The sequence below is a fragment of the Symphodus melops genome (assembly GCF_947650265.1).
Source record: "Symphodus melops genome assembly, chromosome: 5".
Classification (NCBI taxonomy): Eukaryota; Metazoa; Chordata; class Actinopteri; order Labriformes; family Labridae; genus Symphodus; species Symphodus melops.
The window spans coordinates 6,124,823-6,138,148 of NC_136695.1; the positions used below are offsets into that span (position 1 = coordinate 6,124,823).

Here is a 13,326-nt window from a genome sequence, read left to right on the forward strand (position 1 = left end):
GCTGCTCATTGGAGGAAAAGTTGTTCAAACTGTGGAGCCAAAGTCGGAGCGAGCCGCCCCCTGCTGCTCTGCTGGAAGCCTCTCTTCTGGTTGGAGGGGCAGGAAAACGCCCGCGCTCCGCGGACATATAATGGAGAGCATGTCCGCCTTGGCTACATTTCTCTCAGTCCCGACTCAAGAGATAAACAACAACCATGTCTGGAAGAGGCAAGACAGGCGGAAAGGCCAGAGCAAAGGCAAAGACCCGCTCTTCCCGTGCTGGGCTCCAGTTCCCAGTCGGTCGTGTTCACAGGCTGCTGCGCAAAGGAAACTACGCCCAGCGTGTTGGAGCCGGTGCCCCCGTCTACCTGGCGGCTGTGCTGGAGTACCTGACCGCTGAGATCCTGGAGCTGGCCGGTAACGCTGCCCGTGACAACAAGAAGACCCGTATCATCCCCCGTCACTTGCAGCTGGCTGTCCGCAACGACGAGGAGCTCAACAAGCTGCTCGGAGGAGTGACCATCGCTCAGGGTGGCGTGCTGCCCAACATCCAGGCTGTCCTGCTGCCCAAGAAGACCGAGAAGGCCGCCAAGAAGTAGAGACGCACGGCGTACACTCACCAACACAACGGCTCTTTTAAGAGCCACCCACACTCCACCAAGAGAGCAATTTACCTGAATGAATGAATCTGATTATTCTGATGATTTTAATATATATTTATTTTTTGTATATTCAACGATCTTTTTGTAAATCTTGAACATCACTTATTTTTACTGGACCCCGGTCACTTTTACACACTGACACTTTAAACTGTTTACAGTATTCTATGCTATACTTAATATTTTTGTGAAACTCCTTTTATTTCTTTAGCTATATTCTATTATTGTGAAACTGTGTTTATTGTTATTGCGTAGCCTGCGGAAAAGTCCTTCCATTTCACTGCACATCTGTATGAGCACGTGACAAATAAAAATCTTGAAATGAATCTTGACTCTGATGAAAATCAAATGGGCATAGTTATAGTTTGTGATAAGATACACGATGATAGGTGGGCTCAGCATAACAAAATCACAGACGTTGCTAGATAATTCATTTTAGTTGGTGTTCTGATATCAGTAGCTCTATGCGAAGCTGTTCAGCTTCACGCACGCAACGAAAAGTACAGGTTCATCTGCTGCACAACGGAGACACATCCGCCCTCATCTGCAACTGTGTGACGTGTCAATTAATCGCTCATTCACAAATGTTGCTTATCACGTAACTGGTGAGCTTTAATGAAGGCAAACTTCAAGCACAGTACACTTCCTTGGCCTCAATGGAAGCATCAAGGCCAGATACAGCGGGGACTCACGAATGCAGACTCAACAGCAAGACTCCAGAAAGGGCAGAGTTTTACACAGCCCAGGTCGGTACACAGATAACAAATAAACAAACATAACTCAAGTAACTTCAAGGATTGTGTAAGGAAGACGTGTGCTTTGACAAATGGAACGAACCGCGCGCACACACTCACAAGTGTTGGTTACTACTTTACTGATGATTTATGAAATCTCCTAATACGAATGATGCTGTTTAAGGAAGTACACTCATTCTCTAAAACTTTCCTTGATCACGATCTATGTATAGCCACAAGTTCTGCTGAATACACCCACATCCCATTATTATCACCACACGTCTCTGCCTCTTTTCGATATTCCACTTGAAAACATGGGAGATAATTCAGTGGTGAAACATCTTAACAGTCCATATCTGAACTGAACTCAACAACCTCTATTATTTCTGAGTAAAGTCAGAAGAATTGTCTATTTTAGAATAATGGTTGTAGTTGTGACCTTAAAGCATCAACTATCCTACTATAGTACCTATCCTACTCTTCTTTCTGCATCTTGTCCCATCTCCCCCATCCCATTTCAAGCCCGGCACAGTTTAGCAGATGGCTGTTCCGTCATGAGCCCGGGTCTGCTGAAGATTACTGCCTGTTAAAAGGAAGTTTTTTCATGCCACGCTATGACGGATTAAGGTGGGCTCTTGTAATATAGCCATAAGTAAGGTCTTTTACCTGCTTTTTGTAAACATAACAATGAGCATGGTCTTGTTACCTGCTCTTTTGTTAATGTTAACAGACAAACAGTAACGTCCTTTACCTGCTTTTTGTAAAGTGTCTCGAGATAACACCTGTTATGAATTGCCGCTATACAAAAAAAGATTGATTGATTGATTTATTGATTGAACGAGAAGAGGATCATTTGAAAATAGAATGATTAAAAGTAGAATAATAATCTCTGGAGAAAAGAAAGTCCATCACTCCGGCCACTTGTATTTACATGCAGTCATCATATGTTTTAAAGAGTCTGTTAAAGCTTCCTGTCCTCCTCTCCTTGATATTTTTCTTGACCTTCGCTGTCCCAGGTGCTGAACTGGAAACCTGAACATGTTGTGTCATTTTCTTGATAAAAAAAATAGAATTAAAGCAGTGATAATCTCCCTTTATATCGCTGTATAATGATTATACTCTAATATGTTGGATATTTTCTGCAACTCCTGCGGTCAGTGTGGAGCTCGGTCAGTCCAACATGAGTCAATGTTTAAATGTGACTAAATGAACAAAATGAGAGATGAAATTTGACTACAGATCAAGTAAAAACCTGCAAAAAAAGGGAGTACAAGTACAACAATGAAGCTGTTAAAGCTTCCTGTCCTCCTCTCCGTGATGTTTTTCTTGACCTTCGCTGTCCGAGGTGCTGAACTGGAGCGTGTTGTGTCATTTGCTTAGAAATGGTATAAAACAGTAATGAGCTTAATTCATATCGGTGTTCATGATTTCACCCCAATATGTTGAAGGTTTGCTGCAACTCCTGCTCATCGTGGAGCTCAGTCAGTCCAACAGGATGTCCCAGATTCACAGTGCTGTTCAGAGGGGGGCGCTAATGCTTCAAAGGATTGTGTTTTTAAAAGACGTGACCCAAGAAGAAGAAAAGCAGAGCTCTGTGTTCTACGAGGTTCTCAGACCAGACTTAAAGAACCGTGATTCCGGAGCAGGAAGTATTCAGCCCTCATCGTCTGATCTACTAAAATGTCTGGAAGAGGAAAGGGAGGTAAAGGACTCGGCAAAGGAGGCGCCAAGCGTCACCGTAAAGTCCTCCGTGATAACATCCAGGGAATCACCAAGCCCGCCATCCGCCGTCTTGCTCGCCGTGGTGGTGTGAAGCGTATCTCCGGTCTGATCTACGAGGAGACCCGCGGTGTGTTGAAGGTGTTCCTGGAGAACGTGATCCGTGATGCCGTCACTTACACCGAGCATGCCAAGAGGAAGACCGTGACCGCCATGGATGTGGTGTACGCCCTGAAGAGACAGGGACGCACTCTGTACGGCTTCGGAGGTTAAACCTGATCCTGACCCGCTCATACTCAAACCCAAAGGCTCTTTTAAGAGCCACACACTCAATCTGAAGAGTCATTTCTCAATGTCTATATCTCTATCATAAGCCAGTAATACGCCGTGTAAACTGCTTGTATTTGTGCTTTTTAACGAACACAGCACTTACAATGTTGCAATAACAACGGAAGGAAAGAACAGTCTCGTGAAGGGCGGGAATAGTGTTACAAACATCAACCTCAATAATTAAAGGCTTTGACTCGAGTGTAAAAACCAAAGAGCACCGGATACTAGACCTTATTTTTTATCGAAAACGACATGATACAAATGAGTCCTGTACTTCAGCCTCCTCGCAGTTAACGCACATATTCGACACAATAAATACAGTCAAGAGGCTTATTAAAAATCATGATGTTCATGATACATGAATAACATCATTGCACTCTTCATGAACCTCATGTTAACACACATGAGGCTTTACTTACGTCCATGAGGTATTAGGCCACATGTCAAACAAGTAGGACTGAAACATGTAAAAGTAGTGCTGCATTCACTTTTGAGGAACAGCTCAAAGTAAAGAAGGTACAATGCTAAAGGCATGCATGTGAACCAACAACAAAAAGATAGAACAATACAAATAACAAGGTAGGTTTAAATATGTATTCAAGTCCTTTTTTAGGCCTACACCGTCAACTTACATTGGTTATTACACAGTAAATATAGGCTATCAATAGTAATAGTGGAATATTTGTCTCAACTTTCTCGAGGCTCGAAATGAGAAGATCATTTGGGAATTGGCAGTCTTCTGTTTACACCATTTTAATATTGAGTATGTGTCGGTCAAAACTCTGGTCTTTTTCCCTCTGAGGGGTTTCACTGCTGTCTCTTTCCTCCACTATCTTGCATGTTGACATGTTGCTGTCTTGATGGGCTGTACAGTTAACGGCTCAAGGTAACCTCGGGCATTTGTTGGCTTCATTTGTGAGTCGGCATGGCCTACTATATTTGGATGGCAACATCTGGAATAACGACTGAGATAGTTCAGGGAAACGGATTTCGGACCAAGCCCGCTCACTCCACACAAAGCACGGCCCCGAGAGCCCAAGCTCCAGCCAATCCCCTGTGAGCAACAGCACGCCCTCATTTGCATCAGCAGCAAATAAAGAGAGACTCCCGACCAGGCGTAGCCATCTGATCCTGAGACCACCACTCAGAAATCATGCCTGAAACCGTGAAAGCGCCCAAGAAGGGCTCCAAGAAAGCCGTGTCTAAGGCCACCAAGACCGGCAAGAAGAGGAGGAGGACCAGGAAAGAGAGCTACGCCATCTACGTCTACAAGGTCCTGAAGCAGGTCCACCCCGACACCGGTATCTCCTCCAAGGCTATGGGCATCATGAACTCCTTCGTGAGCGACATCTTTGAGCGCATCGCTGGGGAGGCATCCCGCCTGGCTCACTACAACAAGCGCTCCACCATCACCTCCAGGGAGATCCAGACCGCCGTCCGTCTGCTGCTGCCCGGTGAGCTGGCCAAGCACGCCGTGTCCGAGGGCACCAAGGCTGTGACCAAGTACACCAGCTCCAAGTAAACCCGCTGATAACCAGCAACAACATAACGGTCCTTTTCAGGACCACCCAACCCTTCCTTCAAGAGCTCAACTCCAATTCATATATTACAACATGCATGTGCATATTCCTTTCTTTCATTTGCACACTGCAATACATCTTCTACCCCTTTTCACAAACCTATCCATTCTTTCAACACGCCCCAATTCAAGGCAACTTTACTTTCACGCTTTCTTCATCTGGACAACATAAACCCACTCATTCACCTATTCACAAGGCTTCAATATATCACACTGCAACTTAGTGCTCACTGTGTAAGCTTACTGCAAGCGAGACCAACTTTCTGGATACTAATACTCTATACAAACGGCAGACATATCTAATGTTTACACAAGACACACATTAATGTTAGACAACACATCAAAACCTACTTTTGTCAGTGAACATCTGACTTACGCATTCCTCATGTATTGGAACATTTAACCCTTTACATTAGCTTATTACATGTATAGGAGACTGAATTTCATTGTATCACAAACCTCGCAGCAAGCCTGCGACTCAACACCCAGGGAGACAAAACCCACACTTACCGCGAGGGAGATTAAATCCCCCCGCGACAAATTACGTTTTTTGAATTAAATTGAAAAAGCGCGAACCAAACACCGCGATTTTAAAGCTTTTACACATCCACACAAATCTTCCAAATAAAACAGAGGACAAAAAGTTGCGTAAACAATATTGAGTATCTCAAAGGTAAGTAGATTTTACAAAGTACTTACCTGCAAAATACAGGACAAGTGCAGACGCATTCAATTGGCCTTCCAGGTTGCAGCTGAGGTGTGGGCGGAAGTGCTCACCTGAGACAACCCGGCACAACTGTTCCGTCGTTGTCAGTTCCATCTGAGGTGCTGCTCTGCTTTACAATAATATTGCATGAATTTTTTCCCTTTCCTCTCAAAAGAAAGAATATTTTAAAGGAATATTCCACCTCCGCGGCCAAAAATATTAGATGTCATTGTCTCAGATTTCCGATCTCCCCTAAAGGTGAACTTTAAAACATTCAATGACATTTATCCATGTGCTGAATTTCTAAGACGGATATTTCATTTGGACAGTAAAACAGAAACAGAAACACTTGAGCACTTGAAGTTTTCCTGCAAGGTATGTGATTTATTTTGGAAGAATTTCACAAGTTGGACAGCCCGTAATAACATGGAGGTGCCTCCCCTGACATCCAACAGTGTGAAACTTGGTTTTATAATGGAGGACAGAAAATTAGAATTTAACTTAAATAACTTACTTGTACTTGCCAAATATTTTCTACACAAATGTAAATACTCAAATACTGCCCCACTCTTCAGCATGTGTTTGAAGGAGCTGCAGCTTTATGTTGATTCTTTGAAACTTATGAAATCAAGGAAGGCCCTATATGTCTATGTGAGAGCTTGTCAGGTTTTGATTGATTGTTGTTTTTTTCTGTTTGTTGCTCTGTTGTACAAAACAAACAAAAACAATAACATTGCACCGTGTATGTAATGAAACAAAAACTATTAAATGCCCATCTGCTCGTAATATGGGCTTTCAAGTCGTTAGAAAATACCTTTTAACCAGCTCAATCCAAAATAAACACAAAAGTGCTCACATATCTTTGGGTGTGCCACAATTACATGTGGGACAATAACTACAGGGCTTGGACCTCTTAACATAAAACAAACCAATCAATAACTAATGATGAGGATATTTACTGTCAAGACAAACGCTCATTTCATACAGCCTTTGCTGATTTGATTAGTTTCTCAGCTTCTGGGTAAGACTAGGCTGTGCTTCAGAGACAGTAACCTGCTCTCCACACAAATGGAAACTGCTGTGATTCATTCAGCCCGCATTAACTCTCATGTCAGATTGTTAAGACGTACAGTTTCCAAACTTTAACTTTGTCCCCTTCTCATAAAATCTACCATTTAGTCGGACCTGGAGCTGAAACCGACAACAACAACATCATCTGTGAGTCTTTCTGACCGCCTGAGTCTGCGTGTGTTTACCTCCCCAGAAAAGTGTCCGATTAAAACGAAACTAATCAAAGTATAACGTCAATGCTCGTTTTGTTCGATTAACGGAAGCCTCTGCGCACACTAGCAACATTTTAAACGTTCACAGGTCTCATGAAGCCACTTTAGAAGCCGAAATGTGACGGAAAATCCCCGCGTGTTACACAAACACACCGGGTACCGTCGAGGTTTGAAGCCTGCTGTCGCGAAATAACGGAGCCCTGGCCCCCAAACACGAGCTGGGTCTGAAGAGAGGAGGGTTTTCTAACTGCTGCCACACATTTCTTCGTTTCAACAGATTGTCTGTCTGAGATATATCCCCACAATGTTGAAGATAAAACACAAAGTGTCGCCACATTTCAGGCGGGAGTAGGGCTTTCTGCAGGGGTTGACTCTTCACGGTTCTCATGTTCCATTTATGTCCCTCCTCCGCTCGTTCGCTCCGCACGTCCAGTGAGAGATCATCATGGCAGAAGAAGCTCCAGCAGTAGCCCCGGCGAAAGCCCCCAAGAAGAAATCGGCTCCCAAGCCCAAGAAGGAGGGACCCACCCTCCCGAAGCTCATCCTCAGCGCTGTGGCCGAGTCCAAAGAGCGCAAAGGTGTGTCTTTGGCGGCGGTGAAGAAGGCACTGGCGGCTAAAGGTGTGGATGTGAGCAAGGCTAACAAACGCATCAACACCGCCGTGATTAAGCTGGTGACAAAGGGCACTTTGTCCCAGACTAAAGGCACGGGGGCCGCAGGATCTTTCAAGCTCGCAAAGAAAGAGCCCAAAGCCGCCAAACCCGCAGCCAAGAAGGTCGCAAAGAAAGCTCCAGCCAAGGCAAAGAAGCCCGCCGCAAAGAAAGCGACACCCAAGAAGAAGGCTGCAGTCAAGAAAGTAGCAGTCAAGAAGTCCCCGAAGAAGGCAGCCGCAGCCAAGAAAACTCCGGTGAAGAAGGCAGCCAAAAAGCCTGCAGCCAAGAGCCCCAAGAAGGCTGCACCGAAGAAGGTGGCGAAGAAGACTCCCGTGAAGAAAGCTCCAGCTAAGAAAGCACCCGCAAAGAAGACTGCAGCCAAGAAGGCCAAGAAGTAAATCTTGAGACCACTATTCAAAGCATCAAAGGCTCTTTTAAGAGCCACCACAACTTCTAAAGAGTCTGTCCTAAGCAATCAGCTGTTCTCAGTTCTTTTATAATCTTGTAATACACACATATTGCACTGCACTGTTAAATGTACCTTTCTCAGGTCTGTAGCCAGCCTAATGCGTGTGCGGGCGCCTTAGTATCCTAACACATTTTTATCTTAAGCTACATGTAATTTATTCCTGCATACTGGATGTGTTATGCACTATACGTTCTTCTTTTTTCTTTTTTTAACAAAATGCTCCAAATTCTCAGTTGATTTATTCCCTCGTGATAAGATTGTGTTGTTGGTCTCGGTCTGTAGTACAGCATGATGTTACTTTTGTAGGTCCCATGGTTCCAACAGTTTGTGTTGAATTTCAGAGTGATTAGTTTGTTTTTATACTTAGAAAATATAATACCCAAAGTATCCTATAATGTCCGAATTTATTCTAGGGACTTAAAAATCATGGAGAGCAAAGGCTTTTAACAATGTCTCAAACAGTCCATGAGAAAAATGAAATCCACGGGACAATAAATCACTAAACAACTGTGCTTTCCTCCTCCATGCACGCGCAAGAAAGTGCCGTTGTTTACATCTCAATGCTGCTACTGACACCTACTGGCCACAATGAATATTGCCCTGCGGGTGATTTAAACTGAAGCGGGTGAATATCTCCTATTTAAAGTTCCACAAATCATGTAGTAGTTTTGGCAAGCAACTTCCAGAACCAAATAAAAAAAGTTCCTCGTGTTTGTCTTTGGCAACACCCTGAACCCCAAATTACTCCGACTGCTTCAACACCAGTGTGTGAATGGAGGACTAATGATGTCAAAGCACCTTGATACGTCTGAAGACTAGAAATGTTGTTTCTGGCAGATTCAACCTTAGAAAGTTAAAAAAATATATATATATCTGAGGTAGAAAATACTCTTAATACTCTGGCATTCTGCAGCTATCGTTATTTCTCAATGAAAAGTCATTATTTCAGTAAAATTGAAATTAAGAAACCGTTCAGTAATATTCGTATTTTGTCATGTGGGATTATGGGATTTATAGTAAAATAATATACATTATTTCTGATTGTTTATTTTTTTTTAAAGTAGTTAAAAAAACAAAGCAAAACCTGTTTATGGTGGCTTGCTAAGATTGTAGAGAAGACACCATATGAACAGAAACAACAGCCCTGGTTATACTGGACGCAGGTTTGACCCCTGAAGTAAGATGTATAAACAAATGACACCTGCTGGAACACGCTGTGCCATTTGCCTTGTTGTTCTTTCTTCATCAGGGCCCTGCACTGTTAAATGTACCTTGCTCAGGTCTGTAGCCAGCTTAATGTGTCTCCGATTTTTTTTTTAATTTAAGCTACATGTAATTCATTCCTGCATACTGGATGATTTATGCACTATACTTTTTTTCCCCTACAAAATGTTCCGAATTCTCAGTTGATTTATTCCCTCGTCTCCTGATAAGTTTGTGTTGTTGGTCTCGGTCTGTAGTACAGCATGATGTTACTTTTGCAGGTCCCATGGTTCCAACAGTTTGTGTTGAATTTCAGAGTGATTAGTTTGTTTTTATACTTAGAAAATATAATACCCAAAGTATCCTATAATGTCCGAATTTATTCTAGGGACTTAAAAATCATGGAGAGCAAAGGCTTTTTACAATGTCTCAAACAGTCCATGAGAAAAATGAAATCCACGGGACAATAAATCACTAAACAACTGTGCTTTCCTCCTCCATGCACACGCAAGAAAGTGCCGTTGTTTACATCTCAATGCTGCTACTGACACCTACTGGCCACAATGAATATTGCCCTGCGGTTGATTTAAACTGAAGCGGGTGAATCTCTCCTATTTAAAGTTCCACAAATCATTTGTCCCTCGGTGGAGAGGCCAATAGCTTCAAGTGTCTCGGCCACCACTTGTCCACGTATCTCAGCTTTTCTTAGGAGAAAACTTCACTGCGCCTGTTAGAAATGGATCAGGATTTTCAGAAAACATTCAATATATTGGAATGAAATGGTTATACATCGATATGAAGGAAAATTATTAGTGTTTACACGCAACAACATGCACAACATACTCCGGTTCAGTACCAAGGACAGCGAAAGTCAAAGCCAGGCAGGACGCGCTGACAGCTTATTGCTTTATTGCATGTTCTCGTCAATTAGTCGAACACGGCTGAGTAGCACAGACAAACACCACGGTGCATCTGCGCAGCTTCAAGACTCTCTGCGTGCCACTTTGAAAACGTTGTATACGCGTATAATTACAAGTGCTACAGCGGCAGTAGTTATGGCAATATGTGTAATCTGTGCGCGTGATATATTGGGAATTGGTTTATATTGTGTGGTTGCAGCAAGTCGTGTCCTTATTGCTGGACACGGGACTAGTTATAATATGTCATCTTGCAGTAGACAGTGGACAGTAGAGGAAGAGCTCTGAATAAATGTGGTGGCTCTTAAAAGAGCCGTTGTTGTGGTTTTGGAGCAGTAGACAGATTAAGCTCTCTCTCCGCGGATCCTTCTTGCCAGCTGGATGTCTTTGGGCATGATGGTGACCCTCTTGGCGTGGATGGCGCACAGATTGGTGTCCTCAAAGAGGCCGACCAGGTAAGCCTCGCTGGCCTCCTGCAGAGCCATGACAGCGGAGCTCTGGAAGCGCAGGTCGGTCTTGAAGTCCTGAGCGATCTCACGGACCAGACGCTGGAAGGGCAGCTTGCGGATCAGCAGCTCGGTGGATTTCTGGTACCGACGGATCTCTCTCAGAGCCACGGTACCGGGCCTGTAACGATGGGGCTTCTTCACGCCACCGGTGGCCGGGGCGCTCTTACGGGCAGCCTTGGTGGCCAGCTGCTTCCTGGGGGCTTTGCCTCCGGTGGACTTACGAGCGGTCTGCTTGGTTCTTGCCATCGTCTCTTGTCTCTCTAAACGGGAGAAAAAATGTACTTCGACACGGGCCGAGCTGCTCTTAAAGCGGAGGAGCGGGTGTGCCGCAGTGACGTTGCCTCAGACCTCCGGCCCCTGATTGGTGACGGGTTGCTTCTGGAGCTCAGCCCCGACGGGGGGAGCGAGCCCCCGCTTCGATCTCCGCTGCTCATTGGAGGAAAAGTTGTTCAAACTGTGGAGCCAAAGTCGGAGCGAGCCGCCCCCTGCTGCTCTGCTGGAAGCCTCTCTTCTGGTTGGAGGGGCAGGAAAACGCCCGCGCTCCGCGGACATATAATGGAGAGCATGTCCGCCTTGGCTACATTTCTCTCAGTCCCGACTCAAGAGATAAACAACAACCATGTCTGGAAGAGGCAAGACAGGCGGAAAGGCCAGAGCAAAGGCAAAGACCCGCTCTTCCCGTGCTGGGCTCCAGTTCCCAGTCGGTCGTGTTCACAGGCTGCTGCGCAAAGGAAACTACGCCCAGCGTGTTGGAGCCGGTGCCCCCGTCTACCTGGCGGCTGTGCTGGAGTACCTGACCGCTGAGATCCTGGAGCTGGCCGGTAACGCTGCCCGTGACAACAAGAAGACCCGTATCATCCCCCGTCACTTGCAGCTGGCTGTCCGCAACGACGAGGAGCTCAACAAGCTGCTCGGAGGAGTGACCATCGCTCAGGGTGGCGTGCTGCCCAACATCCAGGCTGTCCTGCTGCCCAAGAAGACCGAGAAGGCCGCCAAGAAGTAGAGACGCACGGCGTACACTCACCAACACAACGGCTCTTTTAAGAGCCACCCACACTCCATCAAGAGAGCAATTTACCTGAATGAATGAATCTGATTATTCTGATGATTTTAATATATATTTATTTTTTGTATATTCAACGATCTTTTTGTAAATCTTGAACATCACTTATTTTTACTGGACCCCGGTCACTTTTACACACTGACACTTTAAACTGTTTACAGTATTCTATGCTATACTTAATATTTTTGTGAAACAACTTTTATTTCTTTAGCTATATTCTATTATTGTGAAACTGTGTTTATTGTTATTGCGTGGCCTGCGTCCATTTCACTGCACATCTGTATGAGCACGTGACAAATAAAAATCTTGAAATGAATCTTGACTGATGAAAATCAAATGGGCATAGTTATAGTTTGTGATAAGATACACGATGATAGGTGGGCTCAGCATAACAAAATCACAGACGTTGCTAGATAATTCATTTTAGTTGGTGTTCTGATATCAGTAGCTCCATGCGAAGCTGTTCAGCTTCACCACGCAACGAATAGTACAGGTTCATCTGCTGCACAACGGAGACACATCCGCCCTCATCTGCAACTGTGTGACGTGTCAATTAATCGCTCATTCACAAATGTTGCTTATCACGTAACTGGTGAGCTTTAATGAAGGCAAACTTCAAGCACAGTACACTTCCTTGGCCTCAATGGAAGCATCAAGGCCAGATACAGCGGGGACTCACAAATACTCAACAGCAAGACTCCAGAAAGGGCAGAGTTTTACACAGCCCAGGTCGGTACACGGATAACAAATAAACAAACATAACTCAAGTAACTTCAAGGATTGTGTAAGGAAGACGTGAGCTTTGACAAATGGAACGAACCGCGCGCACACACTCACAAGTGTTGGTTATTACTTTACTGATGATTGATGAAATCTCCTCATACGAATGATGCTGTTTAAGGAAGTACACTCATTCTCTAAAACTTTCCTTGATGACGATCTATGTATAGCCACAAGTTCTGCTGAATACACCCACATCCCATTATTATCACCACACGTCTCTGCCTCTTTTCGATATTCCACTTGAAAACATGGGAGATAATTCAGTGGTGAAACATCTTAACAGTCCATATCTGAACTGAACTCAACAACCTCTATTATTTCTGAGTAAAGTCAGAAGAATTGTCTATTTTAGAATAATGGTTGTAGTTGTGACCTTAAAGCATCAACTATCCTACTATAGTACCTATCCTACTCTTCTTTCTGCATCTTGTCCCATCTCCCCCATCCCATTTCAAGCCCGGCACAGTTTAGCAGATGGCTGTTCCGTCATGAGCCCGGGTCTGCTGAAGATTACTGCCTGTTAAAAGGAAGTTTTTTCATGCCACGCTATGACGGATTAAGGTGGGCTCTTGTAATATAGCCATAAGTAAGGTCTTTTACCTGCTTTTTGTAAACATAACAATGAGCATGGTCTTGTTACCTGCTCTTTTGTTAATGTTAACAGACAAACAGTAACGTCCTTTACCTGCTTTTTGTAAAGTGTCTCGAGATAACACCTGTTATGAATTGCCGCTATACAA

The 13,326-nt window shown here is 44.3% G+C and overlaps 6 protein-coding genes across 6 annotated transcripts; 5 read left to right on the forward strand and 1 right to left on the reverse strand.

Annotated features, from left to right (window-relative positions):
- The first annotated feature begins 168 nt into the window (after nt 1-168).
- LOC306824445 (histone H2A) lies at nt 169-629 on the forward strand. The gene has a single exon (XM_079344598.1). It carries the CDS (start codon nt 195-197, stop codon nt 576-578), a length of 384 nt encoding a protein of 127 aa, XP_079200724.1. The 5' UTR covers nt 169-194; the 3' UTR covers nt 579-629.
- A 2,364-nt stretch (nt 630-2,993) lies between these two features.
- On the forward strand, nt 2,994-3,417 carry LOC306824447 (histone H4). Its single transcript, XM_079344600.1, has one exon. The coding sequence runs from the start codon at nt 3,053-3,055 to the stop codon at nt 3,362-3,364; it is 312 nt and encodes a 103-aa protein (XP_079200726.1). The 5' UTR covers nt 2,994-3,052; the 3' UTR covers nt 3,365-3,417.
- A 1,107-nt stretch (nt 3,418-4,524) lies between these two features.
- LOC306824446 (histone H2B 1/2-like) lies at nt 4,525-4,993 on the forward strand. The gene has a single exon (XM_079344599.1). The coding sequence runs from the start codon at nt 4,575-4,577 to the stop codon at nt 4,941-4,943; it is 369 nt and encodes a 122-aa protein (XP_079200725.1). The 5' UTR covers nt 4,525-4,574; the 3' UTR covers nt 4,944-4,993.
- Nucleotides 4,994-7,416: 2,423 nt separating this feature from the next.
- Nucleotides 7,417-8,066, forward strand: LOC306824442 (histone H1-like). Its single transcript, XM_079344595.1, has one exon. It carries the CDS (start codon nt 7,435-7,437, stop codon nt 8,038-8,040), a length of 606 nt encoding a protein of 201 aa, XP_079200721.1. The 5' UTR covers nt 7,417-7,434; the 3' UTR covers nt 8,041-8,066.
- A 2,481-nt stretch (nt 8,067-10,547) lies between these two features.
- Nucleotides 10,548-11,030, reverse strand: LOC306824635 (histone H3.2). Its single transcript, XM_079344823.1, has one exon. The coding sequence runs from the start codon at nt 10,984-10,986 to the stop codon at nt 10,576-10,578; it is 411 nt and encodes a 136-aa protein (XP_079200949.1). The 5' UTR covers nt 10,987-11,030; the 3' UTR covers nt 10,548-10,575.
- Nucleotides 11,031-11,333: 303 nt separating this feature from the next.
- LOC306824325 (histone H2A) lies at nt 11,334-11,805 on the forward strand. The gene has a single exon (XM_079344420.1). The coding sequence runs from the start codon at nt 11,360-11,362 to the stop codon at nt 11,741-11,743; it is 384 nt and encodes a 127-aa protein (XP_079200546.1). The 5' UTR covers nt 11,334-11,359; the 3' UTR covers nt 11,744-11,805.
- The last annotated feature ends 1,521 nt before the right edge of the window (nt 11,806-13,326 follow it).